This window comes from Caretta caretta, chromosome 10 (assembly GCF_965140235.1).
Source record: "Caretta caretta isolate rCarCar2 chromosome 10, rCarCar1.hap1, whole genome shotgun sequence".
Taxonomy (NCBI): domain Eukaryota; kingdom Metazoa; phylum Chordata; order Testudines; family Cheloniidae; genus Caretta; species Caretta caretta.
This window is the reverse complement of record NC_134215.1, coordinates 81,746,840-81,769,944: the sequence shown is the minus strand read 5'-3', so window position 1 is coordinate 81,769,944 and position 23,105 is coordinate 81,746,840. Positions and strand designations below refer to the sequence as shown.

At 44.6% G+C, this 23,105-nt stretch overlaps 1 protein-coding gene and 1 long non-coding RNA gene across 5 annotated transcripts in view; both read right to left on the bottom strand.

Moving 5' to 3' along the window:
- Positions 1-4,452: 4,452 nt before the first annotated feature.
- Positions 4,453-5,818, bottom strand: LOC142073508 (uncharacterized). Its single transcript, XR_012670397.1, has 3 exons — positions 5,696-5,818; positions 5,294-5,457; positions 4,453-4,587 (listed from the first exon to the last, which is right to left on the bottom strand). It is a non-coding gene; the product is annotated as an uncharacterized LOC142073508 (long non-coding RNA).
- Positions 5,819-7,260: 1,442 nt separating this feature from the next.
- Positions 7,261-23,105, bottom strand: part of CORO2B (coronin 2B) — a 139,898-nt gene continuing 124,053 nt past the window's right edge. For all 4 annotated transcript variants that reach the window (XM_048865793.2, XM_075133255.1, XM_048865796.2 and 1 more), the window contains 6 exons: positions 21,946-22,050; positions 17,230-17,326; positions 15,180-15,292; positions 13,567-13,657; positions 10,011-10,147; positions 7,261-8,796 (listed from right to left, as the gene is read on the bottom strand). In XM_048865793.2, the coding sequence (XP_048721750.1) occupies positions 8,665-8,796; positions 10,011-10,147; positions 13,567-13,657; positions 15,180-15,292; positions 17,230-17,326; positions 21,946-22,050 (675 nt within the window). In that variant the 3' untranslated portion in view covers positions 7,261-8,664. The remainder of the gene's footprint in view (positions 8,797-10,010; positions 10,148-13,566; positions 13,658-15,179; positions 15,293-17,229; positions 17,327-21,945; positions 22,051-23,105) is intronic.

The window sequence follows — 23,105 nt, the reverse complement described above, 5'->3', positions numbered from 1 at the left end:
TAATATCACAAGGCACTAGTTAGTGGGCATCTAGCTGTTAAAAAAAGTACCAGAAACCTTTAGTACAATAATGTTTGTAGTTAACAAGCTACAATTTTTGTGCCCTTTTTGCTAATGAACTTGAAGATTGTTTTCCTCACTCTACTCCTCCCAATAAGTCCCTGTTGTTTTTCTAATAGTATTTTGACTACCGTTGCATTTAGTTTGGCATTTCTTGCTTTCCTCTAAGAAGTGTTTTGCCTAAACATTTGGTTACAGGACAAGTAACAGCAGTTTTATTGAATCTTTGTTTTATTCCTTATAGTGCCGGGCCAATAAAAACTGGTAATGAATTTTTGGCAACACATACAATTTCTGTTGTGATTTTTATTTTCTATTATACTTAGCCATACTGTAGTATATAAATAATAGAGAGAGGCAGTGCCCTTCAACCACACTAGCTTACTAAACTGAGCAGTGTCAGCTGATAGAAAACCCCTAAACTCCCGCAAAATGCAACCAGGAGTCAAACAATTGCATATCCAACTATTCTGCAGCCACTACTTTTACCATAACTTTTAAAGAAAGAAGTATCCCACCTATCTAAACGATAGAAATGTAGTTATTTTCCTAAGAATATAAGAATGGCCATACTGGTCAGGCCAATGGTCCATCTAACCCAGTATCCTGTCTCCTGACAGTAGCCAGTGCCAAATGCTTCAGAGGGAATGAACCGAGCAGGGCAATTTATTGAGTGATCCATCGCCTGTTGTCCAGTCCCAGTTTCTGGCAGTCAGAGTCCTAGACAGAGCATGGGGTTGCATACCTGACCATCTTGGCTAAATAGCCATTGGTGGACCTATCCTCCAGGAACTTATCTAATTCTTTTTTGAACACGGTTATATTTTTGGCCTTCATAATGGCCTTCACAAGTACTTCCGTATGTTTGTTTTAAACCTGCTGCCTGTTGTTTTCATTAGGCAACCCCTGGGTCTTATATTGTGAAGAGGTAAACACCACTTTTTCTCCAGGGCATTCATGACTTTATGCCCCTCTGCTATATCCCCCCCTTAGTTGTCTCTATTCTAAGCTGACCAGTCCCAGCCACCTTAATCTCTCCTCATTTGGAAGCTGTTCCATCCCCCCTAATCACTTTTGTTGCCCTTCTCTGTACTTCTTCCAATTCTAATATATCTTTTTTGAGACAGGGTGACCAGAACTGCACTTCATATTCAAAATTTCATTCCTTATTCCTATTGAATGTCCTCTGGCACGTATGGAGCATCAGGAGCTGAATGGAACATCTAGGTTGATACTGGCTAAGTTCACCAGCTGGATATTTCTGGCATGACAATCTGTGCCAATGGCAAGGTTAGTGTTGGCATGTGGGTGGTCAGAATTAAAGCTTTCATCCTAGAACATTAGCAGGGAGCTGCACAAAGACAAAGTTAGGTGCCCAACTCCCATTGACTTTCAGTGGTACTTGGGCACAAAAACGCTCCTCTGTACCTTTGAAAGTCTCCCTACTAGATATTTGGGGAAGGTCACACTTCTTGGTGTATTTGCTTTGATCTCACTGTCCACTCAAAAAGCCAACAGTGAATCACCTTGGACTTGTGACAGCTCATCTAATAGAAATGAAGGTTTCAAGGGACTATTGTGATCCTCTAGTCTGACCTCCTGCATAGCACAGGTCAGAGAATTTTACTAAATTGCAGCATCCAGTCCATAACTCATGTTTGAGCTAGATCATATAATGTGCAGTCTTGCTGATGGAAAACCCTCCCTACATTGTTCCCGTGGTTGGTTACCCTCACTGTTAGGCAGGAGGGCTTTGTTTCTAATTTGAATTTATCTAGCTCCAGCTTCCAGACACTGGATTTTGTTATGCATTTGTCTGTTGGACTCGGGAGGGCTCTATTATCGGAAATCTTCTTTCCAAGTAGGTATTTATAGGATGCTGGAAAATACAGGAGGGGAAAAAACTGGGAGGAGTCCTGAGGTCTTCGTGTCTGGGTTTTCCCATGCCTGAAGGTTTTACTGTCCCTGCTCTAAGTAATCGCCATAATCACCCTGCAGGCCCATTTCCAACAGTTACAGTTGTGTTTTTCTCTGAAACTTGATTTTGTCCTGTCTGATCAAGTGCTCAAAAATGGGACCATCCACTTTAAATAGTATATGGGGCGGGGAGAGTGAAGAGGTTTTACGAAAAGTGAGGAAAATCTGAATTGTTTGAGAGATGGGGGGTTGGGGGAAAAAAGTGAAAAGTTTGTTTGTTAAACATTGGGCATCCCAAGAAGGGTTTGACCTAGAAATTTCAAAGGTAGTTTTGTAGGACAAATTAGGGGCTACAGAGCATAGTTTGGCCTCTGACAAATCTTTAAGTTTCTCTACAGGTCTAATCAACACACGCAGTCTAAATAGCTGGACTAACTTTGGAACCCCTTCACAAGGTCCGGAGGACTCTCCGTTTAGACATGCATGAGAAGCAGCACAGCTACTGGACCTCTTAAATGCTGTGTAGCTTGGTGTTTGGGGACAAGACTCGGGTATCAGCATTTATCTTCAAGTCCCTTGCAAAAACCAAAGTTTGGGATTTGGTCCTGCAGCCAGGGATAGCTTAGCTTTAAAGAATATGTGCACCAGCTGCCAGAGGAGGGTCTATGTATCTGAACAGTATTTACAGGGTTTAATATGAATACAGGAAAAATGAAGATAAAGCTTCCAATGGCACACAGGAGCAATGCTGTTGGGATGAGCAGAATAGATCCCTTGATGGTTTAGATCCTTATAGTTTAGCATCAGACCATGAAACCTTGCAGATTTATGCTGGGAGAGTGCTTGCACGTCCTAGCCTTTAATTTGGTGCTTGAAACAAAAAACCCATGGAACCAATAGTGCCCTGCTGTTATTTCCTAGTGATCCTTTTCTCACTGCCACTGTCTACAACATTTGCCTCCTCCATGTGGATGTCCTATACAGGAGGGCCTGCCTGCCTGCCCGCCCGCCCACCCGGAGAATAGAAAAGGAGCTTCAGTTCTCTTGTGCTAGAAAACCACTCCTGCCTTTTACTATGAAGAGGGTCTTCAGTGATCTGGGTGTTTTCCTTCTTATTCCACAGACCATTCTTCTTGGAATCAGACTTTTTCCTGTGGTGACTCACCACTAAAAATATCCTTTTCCTCACATAAAATCCAGGATCTTTTCCCTGCTGTTATAATCTCGGTAAGATCCATCAGCCCCTCAACTCTCAAAGTTTCATACAAAACTTAACTGCCCCTGCTGCTCGTTCTGGTATTTTCAGCTGCCTGCTTTACTGCAAGGAAGATCTACTCAGGTATGTTCCGTGTGAGCAGACACCTTGTGCAAAGGGAGACCATCCAAATGTAAGTTAATCCATTTTTACTCCCTTAACTGGTGCTTTGGGCTCAAAACTTACCTTTGGTCATGACTAAGTGAAAGTCAGTGGGGGCCTTTTCTGAATCCATTTAGACATTATTATGCTCATCACACACCTTGCCACACTAGATGATTTTTGCTAATGAGTCTCAGAATAGGAGTAAAAAGCTAGCTGCAAATTTTGACTGAATGACACTCAGACCTTGCCCAGCATTATACCTTGCTCTACCCCTTCCACACCCCCACTATTAATCTCACTTCCTTGAACACAAATTTGTTCCCAACTGAAACTAGTCTATCAGCGCCTTAGATCTCTAGCAGCTCTGGTTACAGCCCTTGTCTTGGTTATATAAAAGAAAAAGGCCGGTAGTCCAGTGCACTTGATTTTGGGGTTATCAGTGAAGCTTGCTTTGTTTCAAGCATTTACATTCTTAGCATGTAAAATAGAAATGAAAATAAATTACACAGTATTCCTATAGGATTCGTAAGTCAATGCTGAAATATACTAGACTGGATAAAGACTTGCTAAGCAGAATGGATATATTGTACAGACTGCCACCTGCTGGGCAATTTCTGATTTTTTTTTTTTTTAAAGAACCAGGTGTAAGAACTTTCTAGTCCTGCACTTTTACAAAACCTACATCTAGGCCTGCAAGTCATTAAAAACATAAATCTGGCACATGTACATCACTGTAAAAGGCCACTGGACGACAAAGACCATCTCCAGCTTCTCACTAATAACATAGTGGTTGCAGAACAAAAGTATTTTGCTGAAGCTGGCAGAAATGCTAATCAACTCATTAATCATCACTGAAACACCAGCCATAATTGGGCTGAATACATGTTGATGCAAGAGGCTTTGGAGAACAGCTCTCTCATCTTACACATGAGAATTAAAAAGGAAAAAAAACACACAAAACATTTGCATAAGACTAATATTGAGACATAAATAACTGCTAAAAAGATAAAGGAGAATTTCCATTCTGTAGAAAGTTTTATAGGTAGTTAAGAAATCAAGAAAAACCGGAAGTTATTAAAGTGATTTAAGACTTGCTTAAGCAAGATTTTTTTTTCTTCAAAACCTTGGTATATATGCCCTAGTCGGTTGTGATATGACGTAAGTATAAATGTGCCTTCAGTCGTTTCCATTGGAAGGGACTCATCCGTTATTTTTAAAGCACTGCAGGCGGACATGGCACTAGAGCGGCTCTAAAACCAAGGAAACAAGGAAAAAATTCAAAGTTGTTTCTAATTCAAGAGTTTCAAAATGGATCCATTTCCCTTTTAATTTTTTTAACTGAAGTTGTTTTCAAACTTCTGTTTGCCAAAACCCCACTTTTCAGTGTCCAATAAATACAAAATTGATAACCATCTTGGCAAAAAAAATGTAAAAACCAGGAAACTTCAATAACTTTTTAAATTTACCAATAGTTTCCGAGAGGTGGGGGAGGGAGGCTATTTTTCAGCGACAGCCAAAATAAATAAAAGCTGAAGACTAGGACCAGCTCTGCATTTTACCAACAAGATAGCAACTCGCAGTGTAAAGCGCAGCAAAGGGTGGGGAAGGGACTTAGTGCCGGCCTGCCTCCACTGACTGATTGAAAAAGCCGCGCTCCTGTGATGTGTGTGTGCGTTTTCCAGAGGCGTGTTTCTGCGGAGTGTGAGGGAGCAGGCGGGTGGGAATGGTGAGCTGGAGGTCAGCGGGAGGGGGAGACTAGACAGAAGTGAGCGTTGAAGAGGGATTGAAAAGCGCAGGACAGCGACCGCGTAGGCCCCTGGAGCAGGGAGGGTGGCAGAGTTGACTGGGGGCATAGACCAGCCCGACGTGTCAGGGAAGGAGAAGTGGAGGTTTGAGCGCGAGGTCCTACCCAAACCGCCATCGTTCCGGAGCAGCCCGAGCGCTGCAGATTCTCACCGGCGCAGTAAGGTCCTTTTCTCCTACCGCTTGGGTCAGGTGTGGCCTCCATTTGCCTCAGCACTTCGTCCCTTCGTCCTCTGCCTTCACCTTCTGCCCAGCAGTACAGAGGAGCACCCTCAACTTTTGGGCCACCCCCCCCCCCCATTTCTCGCTTTCCGCTCCTGTGAAGAGAGAGACAAAGGCCCCTCCACAGGGGCCCGGGCCATGGGCAGAGACTTCCCCACCATCCCATCCACCTTTACGCACTCCGCAGCTGGCCATGGGGGCTGGGGTTTTTGGCAGACATTTCCCACCCCTGCTTACCTGCCCCAGACCGGTCCTGGCGGTGAGGGAGGGGGCCAGACCCCAACCATGGGAGAGGCAGCCCTGCTAGCCCCCATGTCCCAAACAATCACTTACCAGGCTGGGTTGGAGGGTGGACATGGGACCACGTGAGCCTGTCAGGCAGCCAAGGGAGCAGCCTGCCAGCTGATTGACAGGAAACGCAGGCCAGCTGAAGGTGGAGGAGCGGGTCCCTTTCCTTTTCCAGTGTGCATGGCCGGTGCAAGCTGCGTGCAGGAGAGCCATGGGGCTTTTGATAGCAGGGCTATCTTCTTCCCTGGGGGAGGAAGGGGGGCCCCCAGGCATGTATTAGTGGTGTGGTGGCCTTGGTCTTCCTGCTCCACAATAGCCTCCCCATAAGCTTCAACACCCAACCTAAACACAGCTCTGCGCTGGAGGGGAAAAGCTGAGGCAACTTGGTCAGCCAAAAGGAAAGAAGAATGAAGCCACCTCTCAGCCCCCAGAATCATAGGGGTGCGTTAAATGTCCCGAACTAAACGGAGAACCTCAAGGGCCTGCACCAACACCAAGCCAGGGGTAACCCTATGCAGAGGGTAATAAAATGCAAGAGGCCTGGCCCTAAAGGTGAAGAGTGGACAAGTTCTGCAGGACAGTGTGTTTGCTTCAGTGTCTGCTAGCAGTAGCCTCAGCACCAGTGGCCTGGCTAACAGGGGTTGGCTGTGGCCCTAGGTAAACCAGCAAATTGCAGCTCAGGCCAGACCCGCCCCCCCAGAGTTATTACACATTCAGCTGGCCTAAACACTTAGCCTCAGTCTTTCTGGTTTGAGCCCCTCCTCGGTTGCATAATCTGGAGCACGTTGGAACGTTGTTGGCTCCTTGGAGTAGTTTATTCTGAATGCTAAAATAAGCATGTGGTTAAGGTCAGGATGCACCAATGGACTTAATTAAAAAGAAAGGGGGGGGGAGGGGTGCGGGTGGACTGGGAGGGGCTTTGGTGTTAGGCAGCCATTTCCTGAAGGAAGGATGTGCTGTGGAGTATGCAGTCAGCTGGTAGGCCCAGCTGCCAAATGGCAAGTCAGTTCGCTTGGGAAAGACTCAGGTTCTCTCTCGATGCCTTATAAGGGCCTAGTTTGGCAAGTGGCCTCAAGCTGGTCTCCTATTAGCTGGATACAGTTTTGCAAGCACTTTATCATCTGCTCATCCAGTTAACAGGGATAATCTGCTACTTAGACAAGTCACTTATATAAAATTAGCAACAGGTGTAAGATATTATCTGTCTCCTCAGTGGCTCTCCAGAGGGCAGGTTCATTGGATTTAAACGTGTCATTGAATCTCTTCTTTTTGGTGTATGACGGGGAATTGGGTGCTTAGCTGCCTTGAAAATCCTCCAGCTTCATCTTTTAACTAGGGTTCCAGAGGCTGTACAGTTTTGGGGCAAAAGTCTTAAGTTCTTATTAAACTTCTCCGGTTAGCAAAGCCTCAGCTCCCTGCAGCCGCATGCCCAGGGGTAGTTCCTGAAAGCTTATTCCATGTCTGTCTCCTGCAGCATGACATTTGATAGCACACCTGGATTTTGCTCCTCTAAACTGGACTCATCCTAAATTTTGAAATAACTAGTTGCTCGCTCTACACATCGTGTTGCTACAAATGAAAACTCAAAGGAGACTTTGCCACGCGCAAGGTTTGGTATCTTGAAAACATTTTATTTCATCACTTTTGTGGTAACATAAATAATAGCGAATGACAGCACTTTTAATGTCAGGGGAGGGAAAGCATTAGGTGCAGAGCACAATGTAAAGTAACGGGGGAAAACAACTTGTTGCACTGATACTGCTAGGGATAGTCCTACTTGATTTAAGTGAAAATATATATAGGTAAACTAGCAGTCTTTTGGTGTCTTTCCCTGTATTATGGGCCTAATTCACAAAATGTCATTGTGTACATATATTGTGTATATATAATTTATTGTGCAGCTTAAACCCTCTGCAGTTCTATTGGTAGGAACAGATATGCAGAAGAACAGACACACAGATGACATACCCAGAGTACCCAGATATCAAATGTCTTTGAATCAGGGTTCCACAGGCGAGGTTACCACTAACTTGGCAACATTTACTGCTGAGCGAGAGGGTGTTCCAAGACAGTTATGGGAAGAGAGCAATGGCAGGTTCCTTTGCTGTTTGCCATAATGGTATGCAAATGGCAGTGTTACCACCACCATGTTTCCAGGAGGAAGTAGGACTCTAAGGTCCATGTTAGCAGATCAGGGAAGATAGACCCACTGCATTTAGAAAACCTAGGATAGTTTAAAACAAACAAACCGTATATACAACCAGTGCTCATCCTGCTAAGGAGAGTTACTAGTTTCCATACAGATACACCTAGGAAAGTGACAAATTAAGGTCTTGTAGGAGGGTAGCAATTGACCAAGGAACTTGAACATTTGACCATCAGGCCAATTTCTAAGACACTGACTTCAAATTTTGCCACCTTTCCCCGGAAAAGGAAACTTTTGCAACAAGTGCCAGGGCAAAGGGCAGGTTTTCCTGAACCTCCTTTAAACAAGGCCAGGGCAAGAGGATCTGGAGAGAACATTTGTGAATTAAGCCCTATATTTTAGGTGACAGTTAAGTGAATTAAAATTCCAGTTTTGTAGGCTGTGTGCATTCTTTGTCAGGCTTTGCATAGGAAAAAGTTAATAGCAATAAACCATATTGCTTTCTTAAGGGCACCCTATAGTTTCTTTTCTTTCTCTCTCCATTTCAAGTTAAATTTAAGGTGTGCCCTATTGGTTAGTTCCGTAGTCTTTTGATACAGAGAATACTTTGCCCTTCTACTTACTCCATGAAAAATGGTGGGATATAAATACATACCCAGCTTCCTTTCATGCAGTTATTTTCAGTTATAGTGTACAGGTCTTTCTTTTTAGTGCTAGATAAGACTACAAGGACATATTTCCAGTTAGCATGTGGACTCTTGGCAGGTCATTTGACTTCTGGCTCATATTCTGTGTAAGTGGATACAGTAAAATAAAAGAGCAAGTATAAACAAAGAAAGTTTATTTATAAAATGTCCCTTGAGGTTAATTAATTATTCTTCGGGCTGTTACGTAAGTTTTTCAACTCCAGCTGTAGTTGTCGAATTCTTATCTCTTTCTGCGAAAGCTCATCTTTCAACCGTCGGATCTCGTCTTGTTGTCGAAAGAACATTCTGAGGAGCTTAAAAGAAAGAGAGGGAAAAAAATAGGTGTACAACATTGTGGTAACATTTATAATATTTGCTTCCCCCGATGGCTTCATGCCTCTCCTGCCAACTGTCAGAGAACCTGCCTTCGATTCATGTCATTACAGTGTTCCTTTTGAAATATCTGTTTACCTGCAATACTCCATTGATTTTCCCTGTCCATTTTCATGGTAACTCAGTTAATTCACATCGTATGGCTCAGCAGCTCAATTTGTGAAAAGAAATTCAATATTGGACTCAGTGTAAATGTTTCCCCACAGCCTTTAAATGTAGCGCAGAGAACAATCGTTTATTAAGAACTGTTAGGAAATTAATCCAGTTCATTTTGTATGCTCTCTGCTTAAACCTCAGCAAAGTCCTGTGGGTTGAAGTTTGATCCAGGGAAACACACACATGGATTTTCGCGGCTTGGGAACAAAAGTAGAGATGCACAAATTGGTGTGTTTATATGCTACAATCTTGGATGTGTGCAGTTGCTCTCTGTCAGAGAAAGTCATGACCTCATCTACAGTCGTGTGCCCTATATTGATAACTAAATAAAAATCTCCATCTGTTAAGTTGCTAGGAGTCTGGTTTCAGAGAAGGAGGATCAGAGTTCAGTCCCCATTGTTGGCGTGACGTTCCAGGTGGCTATGTTCCGCATCTTAATAACAACCCTGCAGTTCCTGGATTATCCCAAATTTGTTACAATACTGTACAAAGGACTGTTTATAAATCACACCATCTACATGGAAAATACAGTGAAAGCCACTAATGCCAGAAACTAGGATGGTACATTGAAGCCAAGCTGGCAGAAGGGACCCCAGAATAATTAAGTGCATTCTGTGGCCAGGGAGGTTAGGAGTGGCGACAGTTATGACAGTTGAGGTAAAACACAGTCTCTACTATTTTCTACTGAAATTAATGGGACTATGTAGATTGTAAACTCTCTGGAGCAGGACCACCTTCTTGTTCAGTGCTGGTCCTGGTCCTCGAGTGGGTCATCTAGGTGTTACTGCAATACAGAATGACATCTGTGGCGTAAAATCAGGCCTCTGTGGTATTCAGTAGGATCAGAAAATTCAGCAGACCTTACCAGCTGTTTTCTTACTATGTCAGAAGAAGGTTTTGCACTGGATAAGCTTGACGCACATGGCTGAGATCTAAGAGGCTGGCCATTCAAAGCCATAAGTCAGCACCCATTGCTTACCTCGTTCTCTGTCCTGGGCGGCACGTTTTCTAACAAATCTATTCCATTGACAACAACACTTTTTTTCTCTCTTATTGGTGCCTTAAAGACAACTTTGGATGCCTTATAGCCCTCCTTCAGCGACATCAATATGGGATCTACGTGAGATGGTAAAATAAAGGAGGATGTTAACACTTGCTCTGCTACAGCGCCTGTGTATATATCCCTCCCCTATTGTCCTGCCTTAACATTCACTGCCTATCATTTGCTACAGCAATGTGGTTTCAGGGTGACTGGACTGGGCAGGCCCTGGACTGGCAGGCAGGAGACCTGGGTTCTAATCCAGCTCTTTTACTGCCTGTTGTGCAACCTTGGCAAGTCACGGCCCCCTTCCCTGTCCCTCTTCCCCTTCCCATCCTTTGTCTTGTCTACATAGAGTCTTTAGAACACGAACTGTCTCACTGTGGCCTTGTCCAGACTAGAAAAAAAGGCATGGTTGGTTGGTTTTTTTAATTGGGGTAGCTAAAAAGATCCTGACACAGGGAAGAAAGGTAAGCAGCAGGATACGGACCCTGGACTTCAGGAAAGCAGACTTCGACTCCCTCAGGGAACGGATGGGTAGGATCCCCTGGTGGACTAACATGAAGGGGAAAGGAGTCCAGGAGAGCTGGCTGTATTTCAAGGAATCCCTGTTGAGGTTACAGGGACAAACCATCCCGATGAGTCGAAAGAATAGTAAATATGGCAGACGACCAGCTTGGCTTAACGGTGAAATCCTAGGTTTCAGAGTAACAGCCGTGTTAGTCTGTATTCGCAAAAAGAAAAGGAGTACTTGTGGCACCTTAGAGACTAACCAATTTATTTGAGCATGAGCTTTCGTGAGCTACAGCTCACTTCATCGGATGCATACCGTGGAAACTGCAGCAGACATTATATACACACAGAGATCATGAAACAATACCTCATGAAACAATCCAGCAGGACAGTGTGGTGTGAGGAGGTATTGTTTCATGATCTCTGTGTGTATATAATGTCTGCTGCAGTTTCCACGGTATGCATCCGATGAAGTGAGCTGTAGCTCACGAAAGCTCATGCTCAAATAAATTGGTTAGTCTCTAAGGTGCCACAAGTACTCCTTTTCTTTTTGGTGAAATCCTAGCGGATCTTAAACATAAAAAAGAAGCTTACAAGAAGTGGAAGGTTGGACATATGACCAGGGAAGAGTATAAAAATATTGCTCGGGCATGTAGGAATGAAATCAGGAGGGCCAAATCGCACCTGGAGCTGCAGCTAGCAAGAGATGTCAAGAGTAACAAGAAGGGTTTCTTCAGGTATGTTGGCAACAAGAAGAAAGCCAAGGAAAGTGTGGGCCCCTTACTGAATGAGGGAGGCAACCTAGTGACAGAGGATGTGGAAAAAGCTAATGTACTCAATGCTTTTTTTTGCCTCTGTCTTCACTAACAAGGTCAGCTCCCAGACTGCTGCGCTGGGCATCACAACATGGAGAGTAGATGGCCAGCCCTCTGTGGAGAAAGAGGTGGTTAGGGACTATTTAGAAAAGCTGGACGTGCACAAGTCCACGGGGCCGGACGAGTAGCACCCGAGAGTGCTAAAGGAATTGGCGGCTGTGATTGCAGAGCCATTGGCCATTATCTTTGAAAACTCGTGGCGAACGGGGGAAGTCCCAGATGACTGGAAAAAGGCTAATGTTGTGCCAATCTTTAAAAAAGGTAAGAAGGAGGATCCTGGGAACTACAGGCCAGTCAGCCTCACCTCAGTCCCCGGAAAAATCATGGAGCAGGTCCTCAAGGAATCAATCCTGAAGCACTTACATGAGAGGAAAGTCATCAGGAACAGTCAGCATGGATTCACCAAGGGAAGGTCATGCCTGACTAATCTAATCGCCTTCTATGATGAGATTACTTGTTCTGTGGATGAAGGGAAAGCAGTGGATGTATTGTTTCTTGACTTTAGCAAAGCTTTTGACACGGTCTCCCACAGTATTCTTGTCAGCAAGTTAAAGAAGTACGGGCTGGATGAATGCACTATAAGGTGGGTAGAAAGTTGGCTAGATTGTCGGGCTCAACGGGTAGTGATCAATGGCTCCATGTCTAGTTGGCAGCCGGTGTCAAGTGGAGTGCCCCAGGGGTCGGTCCTGGGGCCGGTTTTGTTCAATATCTTCATAAATGATCTGGAGGATGGTGTGGATTGCACTCTCAGCAAATTTGCGGATGATACTAAACTGGGAGGAGTGGCAGATATGCTGGAGGGCAGGGATAGGATACAGAGGGACCTAGACAAATTGGAGGATTGGGCCAAAAGAAATCTGATGAGGTTCAATAAGGATAAGTGCAGGGTCCTGCACTTAGGACGGAAGAACTCAATGCACAGCTACAGACCGAATGGCTAGGCAGCAGTTCTGCGGAAAAGGACCTAGGGGTGACAGTGGACGAGAAGCTGGATATGAGTCAGCAGTGTGCCCTTGTTGCCAAGAAGGCCAATGGCATTTTGGGATGTATAAGTAGGGGCATAGCGAGCAGATCGAGGGACGTGATCGTTCCCCTCTATTCGACATTGGTGAGGCCTCATCTGGAGTACTGTGTCCAGTTTTGGGCCCCACACTACAAGAAGGATGTGGATAAATTGGAGGGAGTCCAGTGAAGGGCAACAAAAATGATTAGGGGTCTGGAACACATGACTTATGAGGAGAGGCTGAGGGAACTGGGATTGTTTAGTCTGCAGAAGAGAAGAATGAGGGGGGATTTGATAGCTGCTTTCAACTACCTGAGAGGTGGTTCCAGAGAGGATGGTTCTAGACTATTCTCAGTGGTGGAAGAGGACAGGACAAGGAGTAATGGTCTCAAGTTGCAGTGGGGGAGGTTTAGGTTGGATATTAGGAAAAACTTTTTCACTAAGAGGGTGGTGAAACACTGGAATGCGTTACCTAGGGAGGTGGTAGAATCTCCTTCCTTAGAAGTTTTTAAGGTCAGGCTTGACAAAGCCCTGGCTGGGATAATTTAATTGGGGATTGGTCCTGCTTTGAGCAGGGGGTTGGACTAGATGACCTCCTGAGGTCCTTTCCGACCCTGATATTCTATGATTCTATGAAAAGGTTTTGGGTAATGCAGTGCTAAAGAGACCAGCACCTGGGGCAGACACAGCCTAAGCGGTGCTTCAAATCATGTAAACTAGTTTGAAACACACACACACACACACACACCATGCTTACACAAGGCCTATATTTTCAGTTGGAGCAACGACACACTACTTTAATACAAACAAACTTACTTATAGATGAAGCTCAAAAGCGTTCAATGGCCACCTTACCTCCCCCTCCGCCCCCCCTCCCAGCTTACTAGCTCAAAAATGGTTCCTGGGGCTTTATGTACACTAAGTGCATACACACACAGTACCTATGCACCCACCATCACATCATCTGGTGGCCAGTGTAAAGTATGGAAAGTGCCCAAGGGTGAGTATGGATTTAGACACATTTCACAGTGAGGATCAGAGATCAATTGTGTTTACATTTCCAATAGAAGTGCAGTAGATGCTCATGCAGGGTTCATTCTTTTACCTCTGTTCATTCCACTCAGCCATTCGTCTGGTGTCAGGGCTGGTTCTATACCTGGAGTCATCGGGTAAATATCCTCTTGGTATGTTTCTGACTGGAAGCGAGGAAGAATAAAGAGTGGCTGTCTTCATAAAATTTGTTCCCAGTTGTAACTGTACGTTGCAAAGTGCCATAAGCAACTATTTGCTTACAACCCTGGCCAACGGTAATGTAGCCATTCAATAGCATCCCAGGAAAAATACTTAACTGCCTTTTCACCATTAACTTTAAATGGGGAATAAAGAGTCCTAACCCCTGCCTGTTAAATTCATGTTCTGAAAGAAGATTATACCCCAGCAGCCCTGAGCTGTACAATGTTTTCAAGTGCTCACATAAGTCTCACCCAAGCACCAAAGTAGCAGAGTGCACAGGAGGCATTTGAGTTGTAGACAGACTAATGAATATTATCCAGCTGAACTGGAGGCTTTGGAAGGGCATTGTCTCTGGCCTGTTGGAGATGGTGCTCCCTGCTGCTGCACAGACCGCTCAGGAAACGCTAAGTGCACAAAGCATACGGTTACATATTGTAGATCCCAATTCAAAGCACGAGCCAGTGAAGTCAAGGAGCACCCACTCTGGCCACATACGGCGTAAAGAACAGCCAAGGGGAAAACACCAAGGAAAGTTGTCCACAAGGGTGATTTGCCTTTCCCCTCCTCTCCACATTTCTGCTTGCAGTAGATTAGCAAATTCAGGGCAATGAGGCTGAAGCTCTATTGAGTCACCTCTGTTTGGAAAGATACTGACTCAGTCCTAAACCTGAACGGGGCTCATAGCTTTGTTTCAGATTTCATACAGCTGGACAAGGCAGGTAAAGCCAGCAGCGAATACTGCTCCCAGCACACGGAGATGTGATTTTTTTACTTGGGATGGGTCTCTAAATCTAGATGTGGGACAGTCCTTTGTCACACACTTCAAAAGACCCAGTTAATTTCACACAAAATAATGGCAGCAGAAGTTAGAAAAAATGCTGGAGTCAGCTCTTTAAAGAGCTTTCCATAAGCAGAGAGTTCAAACTTCATATTGCTGTGCGTTAGAAAAGCAGTTTTTAGCAAGATGTGAGTTTGGATCTAAAATGTGTAATTGATATAAATGAGAGGTCACAGAGAGATCTACCCATCAAGGAAGACAGATGTTATCTGTAGCCAGGAAAAAGCAAACCCATGATGCTTTGAATGCAAGTCAGGAAAATGTCTAGCATGGTCAGTATGTAAGATGTGTGGTTGCTGTGGACAGTTATATAAACCATCGGGCTTAATTCACTAGATACAGTTTGCCAAGGTCCTTTTGACATTTACTGTATTTCATCCAAATGATTCTGTTCTGTGCCAGTCAGAGCGGGATTCTCAGTGTGGTCTCAAAAGGCAAAAGTTCAGTGACTGAGTCTCCCAGATCCTTCCCTGTGCATCATTTAAATAGAGAATATGGCAGTCTTTGACATACCCGAGTAACAGAAATAGAATTCCCTGGCACAGCGAGCATTTCCAACTCTGTGCTTTGAAGGTGTTGGGCAGAGATAATGCATCAGAGCATTTGAGTTCTGTACATAAGTAGGAACAGTGCTGACATGTACTCACCCTCCTTGGCACGATCATAGAGATTGGCTCAATCAGACCCTTTAAGGTAACCAGTTTATAGAATCTGAACACCTCACATGCAGACACATCCAGCCCGTGCTTTGGCATCACACCTATTAGAGAATTCACATGTGAGCAAGGGACTTTCCTTTCATGCCAACAAAGCATTGAAATATTCAAAAGCTCTTTCTCTACAAATTGGTCCGTGAGAAAGGAACCAATCTTACTAGCCCCATCAGGAGCTTAGGATATGGTAGCAGGATGCATATAGATCCGATTAGACATCATGTCGATGGGAAAAGTTCTCACAGTGTAGCTACGTTTCAAAGCTGCTGTCGAGAGAACCGTCGTTTCCTACTGTAAATCGTCAGCGCTTTACAAATCAAGAAAAGCAGTCAGTGTGTTCTGTAAGAATGGGATTCTCTGTTTTGCTTAAACACAAAGCTAAGTGATAAGGTGAGCCTTGTAACTCCCTAATGGATACCAGCCTACCACTGCTACTGGCTAAATGGAGTTACTTCTTTAACTCGAGTAGCAGCGGCCCATGCTTTGGTGCTCTAGGTCCTATTGCTGCAGATGACTCATAGCGGGGGGCGTTATGTGTATAAGATAGAGGAAGAAATATAGAACCCCATTCTGTGAGGTGGTGACATCAGTGCAAGTCGAGGGCATGCGGCATCTTCCCCAGTCAGGCCCAGGGTACCTACATACCTTGCAGAAGCTGCAGCTGCAGCAGGCAAGTGGGGGAGAGACCACTAGCATGTGGAAAGTGTTACGCTGGGGTAAGAAAGCTTTGCCATACAAGTACAGAAACCACCACGCAAGCACTGCCTACTGGAGGCTGAAGGCAGCACTTGGGCAAGGGCTGACGTTACGTATGGGCACGGAGATTTGTTTCATGATCACGTCCAGAGTGCAGGGTATTAACATAGCACTGAACTGAACAACCTGCTTTAATATCCCGTCCCTCTGTGCCATCAGCTTTCCCTGAGATTGCAGGCCTGCGCCACCGCCAAAGAGCTGATTCCAAATCAGCAGCTGAGCTGGCTCATGCCTGTCACTGCCCTCTTGGGGCTGTGGGACACCACCAGACTTGTTAGCTGGGCCTTCTGCCTAATTCTCCAGGGCGTGCTAGGTCTGCGTCCTGCCCGTGGGGATGTGGGAGGAGGGAAATACTTCCACCCTACACATCCTTCCCTGCGGCCGTCCCCATCTGGGCCTTCCTGTCTACCTGCAGTCTGGAATTTGAATAGCCCATTTCTTCTCCCTCTGACCCTCTACACCCATCGGGGGAGCCCCCATCCCACAAGCAACTCTACCCGCACCCCCAGGGGCCAGCCATGAGGGAAACCTACCCACTCCAAGAACCCAAATGGGACCTGCTCCCCATGCCACCAACCAGAGCTGATCCTGTCCTCACCCAGCAAGCCACCCCACAGCCAGAATCCACCCGTCACCAGTGCCGCTGCTGCGGAGAACTGCTTCCAGGTAGGGAAGCCAGATGCAGGGGCCTCCTGGAGGTGCTGGGAAGGGGAGGAGAGCTGAGAGTGGTGCAGGTGTGCAGATCAGAGCCCTGTGCTGGCAAGGAGGGGCAGGAACTGGACCAGATGGATTTTGCAGTAAGGGTGGGAAGGAAAGAGCATTTTACCCAGGGAACGTCCCATGTATCACTGGCTCAGGTCGCTTGTTAACGTTTGGGCAGCCTGTCACTGCACGTCAGGGGAAACTGCTCGTGCATTTCCCTGGAACCAGGCCCTCAGTAAGATGCATCAGAGTCACACTGCACCATTACCCAGGAAGAAATACACAAAAATATTAAATGCTACATAAAGATCATTGGAATTCTGAATTAATTTTCCAGCAAGACATCAGCTACCTAATGACACAGAACATATTTGAACAGCGAGAGTCAGCACAGTGCAGAGAGCACGGGAGGTTATTATGCAAAATACATTTATCAGCAAAATTTAATTATACTATTTCAGTCTGCTGTCTTTTTTTAATATTAATGTTTGAAGAGGTGGCCTATTAACATGCCCAAAGCTCTTACCCAGTCCTTTTTGTGGGGCAGGAGAGCGAAACTCCATGAGATAATTCAGATAGGGCTTTTCTGTGCTGATTTCATAGTATCGGATGTTCCCGTCGCCCTGAGGCAGGGGGGATAAAGGGCAGATCAGTTTAACATTTCAGTGTAAAAGCTGTAGGCAAATAAAAAGATGTGTTAAAAGAACATCAAGTTGTGCATCACTGCCAAGTTCTAGGTTAAATATACAGGCACGACCATGCTAGGTAGCCATTGTAGAACAGAATCTAAAACCAAACCTACAGCATTTCGTGTATTGCATCTGGGTTCTTGAAGTAGAAACAGTAGAAGGAATAGATGTGGTCTCTTTAATGGTGTTTGGGGAAGAAGACTCACAGGATGACTAGCAATTTTATCCCCATCACTCCCATTTCTCCCTTACACTTTATGGAATTAGTTTTCCTACCCTTGGGTTAAAGAACATAGACCATAAGAACGGCCACACTGGGTCAGACCAAAGGTCCATCTAGCCCAGTGTCCTGTCTTCCAACAGTGGCCAATGCCAGGTGCCCAGAGGGAATGAACAGAACAGGTAATCATCAAGTGATCCATCCCCTGTCGCTCATTCCCAGCTTCTGGAAAACAGAGGCTAGGGACACCATCCCTGCCTATCCTGGCTAATAGCTATTGATGGACCTATTCTCCAGGAATTTATCTAGTTCTTTTTTGAACCCTGTTATAGTCTTGGCCTTCATAACATCCTCTGGCAAAGACTTCCATAGCATATACGAGTTGCATATCTAGTTTAGTTCTCTCACAATGGAAGGAGGATAAAGTACTAAAAAATGTACCAGGACGTTATGTTGCCCAGGAATGCTAAAGGAAATATTCCAGTACAGAAATAAACTAATTTTAGAACAAAGCTAAACTCAGCAGAGCTGTACTGAATGGGCAGGGCTGTGTTGCACTAAATTTATGCTAATAGATTCATAGATTCCAAGGCCAGAAGGAATCATTGTGATCATCTAATCTGAACGCCTGTAGAACAGACAATAGAATTCTCCCAAAATAATTGCTTTTGAACTACAGCATATCTTTAAAAAAATCCAACATTGATTTAAAAATGGTCAGTGATGGAGAATCCATCACGATCCTTGGTGCATTGGTCCAACAGTTAATTACCCTCATTGTTAAAAATTTATGTCTTATTTCCAATCTGAATTTATCAAGTATCCAGGCTTTGGTTCATGTTATACTTTTCTCTGTTAGACTGAAGAGCCGTTATCAAATATTTGGTCCCTCACCAAAGGCTCTTAAGCAAAGTAGCTGTCATGGGATAAGAGGGAAGGTTCTCTCATGGATTGGTAACTGGTTAAAGATAGGAAACAAAGGGTAGGAATAAATGGTCAGTTTTCAGAATAGAGAGAGGTAAAGGGTGCTGTCCCCCAGGGGTCTGTACTGACATACAGTTATCAAATATTTGGTCCCCCAGTCCTACTTAACATATTCATAAATGATCTGAAAAAAGGAGTAAACAGTGAGGTGGCAAAATTTGCAGATGATACAAAACTACTCAAGATAGTTAAGTCCCAGGCAGAATGTGAAGAGCTAGAAAAGGATCTCTCAAAACTGGGTGACTGGGCAACAAAATGGCAGATGAAATTCAATGTTGATAAATGCAAAGTGATGCACTTTGGAAAACATAATCCCAACGATACATATAAAATGGTGGGGTCTAAATTAGTGGTTACCACTGAAGAAAGAGATCTTGGAGTCCTTGTGGATAGTTCTCTGAAAACATCCACTCAATGTGCAGCAGCAGTCAAAAAAAAATGAACAGAATGTTGGGAATCATTAAAAAAGGGATAGATAATAAGACAGAAAATATCATATTGCCTCTATATAAATCCATGGTACGCCCACATTATGAATACTGTGTGCAGATGTGGTCGCCCCCCTCTCAAAAAAAGATATATTGGAATTGGAAAAGGTTAAGAAAAGGGCAACAAAAATTATTAGGGGTATGGAATGGCTGCCGTATGAGGAGAGATTAATAAGACTGGGACTTTTCAGCTTGGAAAATAGATGACTAAGGGGGGATATGATAGAGGTCTATAAAATCAATACTGGTGTGGAGAAAGTAAATAAGGAAGTGTTATTTATTCCTTCTCATAACACAAGAACTAGGGGCCAACAAATGAAATCAATAGATTTAAAACAGGTTTAAAACAACAAAAGGAAGTATTTTTTTCACACAACGCACAATCAACCTGTGGAACTCCTTGCCAGAGGATGTTGTGAAGGCCAAGACTATAACAGGGTTCAAAAAAGAACTAGATAAATTAATGGAGGATAGGTCCATCAATGGCTATTAGCCAGGATGGGCAGGGATGGATCACTTGATGATTACCTGTTCTATTCATTCCCTCTGGGGCACCTGGCATTGGCCACTGTTGGAAGACAGGATACTGGGCTAGATGAACCTTTGGTCTGACCCAGCATGGCCATTCTTATGTTCACCTTGTAGGTATTTATAGACTGATTAAGTCACACTTTAGCCTTCTCTTTGTTAACGCAAATAGATTGAGCTCCTTGAATATAAGACATGTTTTCTAATCCTTTAATCAAGCTCATGCCTCTTCTCTGAACCCTCTCCAATTTATCAGCATCCTTCTTGAATTGTGGGCACCAGAACTGGACTCAATATTCCAGCAGCAATTACACCAGTGCCAAATACAGAGGTAAAAAACCCTCTCTACTCCTACTCGAGATGCCCGTTTATGCATCGAAGGATCACATTAACCCTTTTGGCCACAGCATCATACTGGGAGCTCATTTTCAGCTGATTATCCACCACAACCTCCAAATCCTTTTTAGAGTCACTGCTTTCCAGGATAGAGTCCCCATCGTAGAAGTATGGCCGACATTCTTTGTTCCTAGATGCACACATTTACATTTAGCCATATTAAGCATATCATTTGCTTGCGCCTGGTTACCAAGCAATCCAGATTTCTGTATCAGTAACCTGTCCTCTTCATTAATTATCACACCCCTAATTTTTTGTCATGTGCAAACTTTCTCGGTGATGTTTTTGTTTTCTTCAGGTCATTTGATAAAAATATTAAGTAGCATCAGGCCAAGAACTCATCCACGTGGGACCCTACTAGAAATGCACTCACTGGATGATGATTCCCCATTTGCAGTTACATTTTGAGACCTATCAGTTAGCCAGTTTTGAATCCATTTTATGTGTGCCATGTTAATTTTCTATCATTCTATTTTTTCAATCAATGTGTCATGCTGTACCAAGTGAAATGCCTGAGAGAAGCCTAAAATATTACACTAATACTATTACCATTATCAACCAAAATTGTAATCTAATAAAAAAAAAGATATAAAGTTAGTTTTACAGGGTCTGTGTTCCATAAACTCACATTGATTGGCATTAATTGTATAATCCTACTTTAATTTTTTTTATTATTCAAGTCCCATAGCAGCTGCTCCATTATCTTGCCCAGGATCAATGTCAGACTGTCAGGCCGATAACTACCCAGGGCATCCCATCTACCCTTTTAAAATATTGGCACATTAACTTTCTTCCATTCTTTTTTAAACTTCCTCAGTTTTCCAAGACTTACTGAAAAAAAATCAACATTAACAGTCTAGTGAGCTCCTCAGCCAGTTTTAAAAAAACTCTGGACCTGCTGATTTAAAAAGTGCGTAACTTCAGTCGTTGTTGTTTAACATCCTCCTGAGACACTAGTGGAATGGAAAGTGTCATCATTATGTGATATGATGACATCATTTCCTGCCCCTCCCTCCACCGACACAGAACAGAAACATTTATTAAACATGTCTGCCTCTCCGGCATTATAGAGAATTCTACCATTTCCACCTAGCTATGGACCAGGACCATTATTAGGATTCTTTTTGTTCCTAATATACTTAGAGTATATTATCCTTGTTATTATCCTTAACTCCACTGGCCAGCGATTACTTCTTGTATCTCTCTTCCCCTCTAATGCAGGTCAGTTTTTTAACCACCACGGCCTTCTTTCTTGATTGTGGCCTTTATGAACACAGATGGCAAAGTACACCTGATGCTTCTCTACTCTGGGCCATACGCTGACTTCAGAGGGAATCCTATCTGCAGCCCATAGGAAATAAATGTGTTTACTTTTTTAAGGGTCTCCTAAATGCACTACAGTATCTGCAGGTCCTTTCACTTAGGTGGAGCTTTGTGCACAAGCTAGTGTGATTGCGGAGAAGTGTGTGCATGTGTGTACCAAGCCACACCCTCCAGGGTGCAACGGTGCTTTTGGGGGGCCATTTGAGAAGTGTGCCCCACCACAGAGGTGTCTGTAGTGGTGGCATTTGGACTTTACAACACAAGCAACACCAGTGAAGTGCAAAAAAATCAAGGACCTTTAAAAGAAAGTCAGTGGTCAAAGGCTGGTTCCTGTTACATTAGTATAAATTCAAAGCCTTTAGTGCAGTTGCTCCAAATTTGCACTGGTGAAAGCAATATCAGCATCTAGCCCCAACTGTTTAATTGTAATAATTATTTATGAAAAGCCCCAAATAACCCCATGCTCTGCTCGTCTGAGAGAGGCCCCTTTGCTTGCCTTCTCCAATGGGTTATTTGGGAGATGATCCATTCTCAAGTGTGCAAGAGACACATCACTCTTGAGAATAGCAGGATACGCAGTATATTGCCTATTACCCTCAGTAAAGCCAACGCACCTTTCCAGCCAAATACAACATGTGTGTATCAGCATCGTAGAAAGGAAACAAGAGCCCCGACAGCCCATCGATCTCCTCCTCTATGAGGGGCATGGCCAGGTCTTCCTGAACAAAGAGAAAATCGCTTTATGGATCAGCAAGGGTTAGAGGTTGCATGGAACATGAAAGCAAAACCCATGAAGGAGCGACAGGAGCAGCAGGATGAGGGACGGGTTTTGTCCCAGAAAAGCTGAAGCAAACCCGCTATCCCTCCCAAAGGCTGCCATGGGATTTCCATGTCCCACGAGCCAGAGGTGGGAGAGAGAGAGGGCTAGCGGACCTGGTCATGTACACACAGAATAAGGAGGATGTTCGCTTAAGGTCACCTCTCTGCAGGGCACTCAGTGGGTCACCCTGTAGGGCTGAGTGGGCTCTGGGGCTCTCAGAGTAAGGATTTTAAGGGGGTCCAGTCACACCCTTCCTCCCCCGCCTCTGGAGCCATTTCTGTGTGGCTGCATTTCAGTGAGGCTGGAGGCGTGTGTATATTTTAAGGACCAATTTGGGGCAGATTGTGCCTGGGCCGAGAGCACGGAGTGAGGGGCGTGGAGAAGGAAAACAGAGGAGGGTGCAAGGAGCTCTCTCTCTTGCCCCTCACCCCCACCCCCAAGGACCAGGGACAGCCACAGTCCAATGTGCTCACCGAGCCACACTCTCCAGGGTGCACACTGCCTACAGGGAGAAGGGCCGGATGCAGTGGGGGAAGAATGCTGCATCCTCTCTGGAGCTTTGACTCCATGGCTGCTGTGCCCAATGCTGCCGTCTGGGCTATGATGATCTATTGAGCTGAGATGCCTTCCAGGCAGAAGCCAGAGAACTGCTCAGCACCTTTGGTTTCTAAATGCAAACCCAACCAGACTATAGGAAGATCTTATGAGGGTCAGGCTGCACAGTTGCCTGGGGAGAGTGTACTGCCTCTTGGATTTAGAGGGGAACCCAGACATCCTTGTTTTCAGTTTTATATGTCACAAAGCCCCAAATGGATCTGGTTTCTCCCTTCATCCTTGACTTTATACAAGATTCCTCCTGAACAGACCAGCTGCCCCACCCACGTATTTCTGTTTCCTCACCCTGCCCCTGTGACAGTCACAGCCAAGCACGTATCCATGGTGTTCACTGGCGAG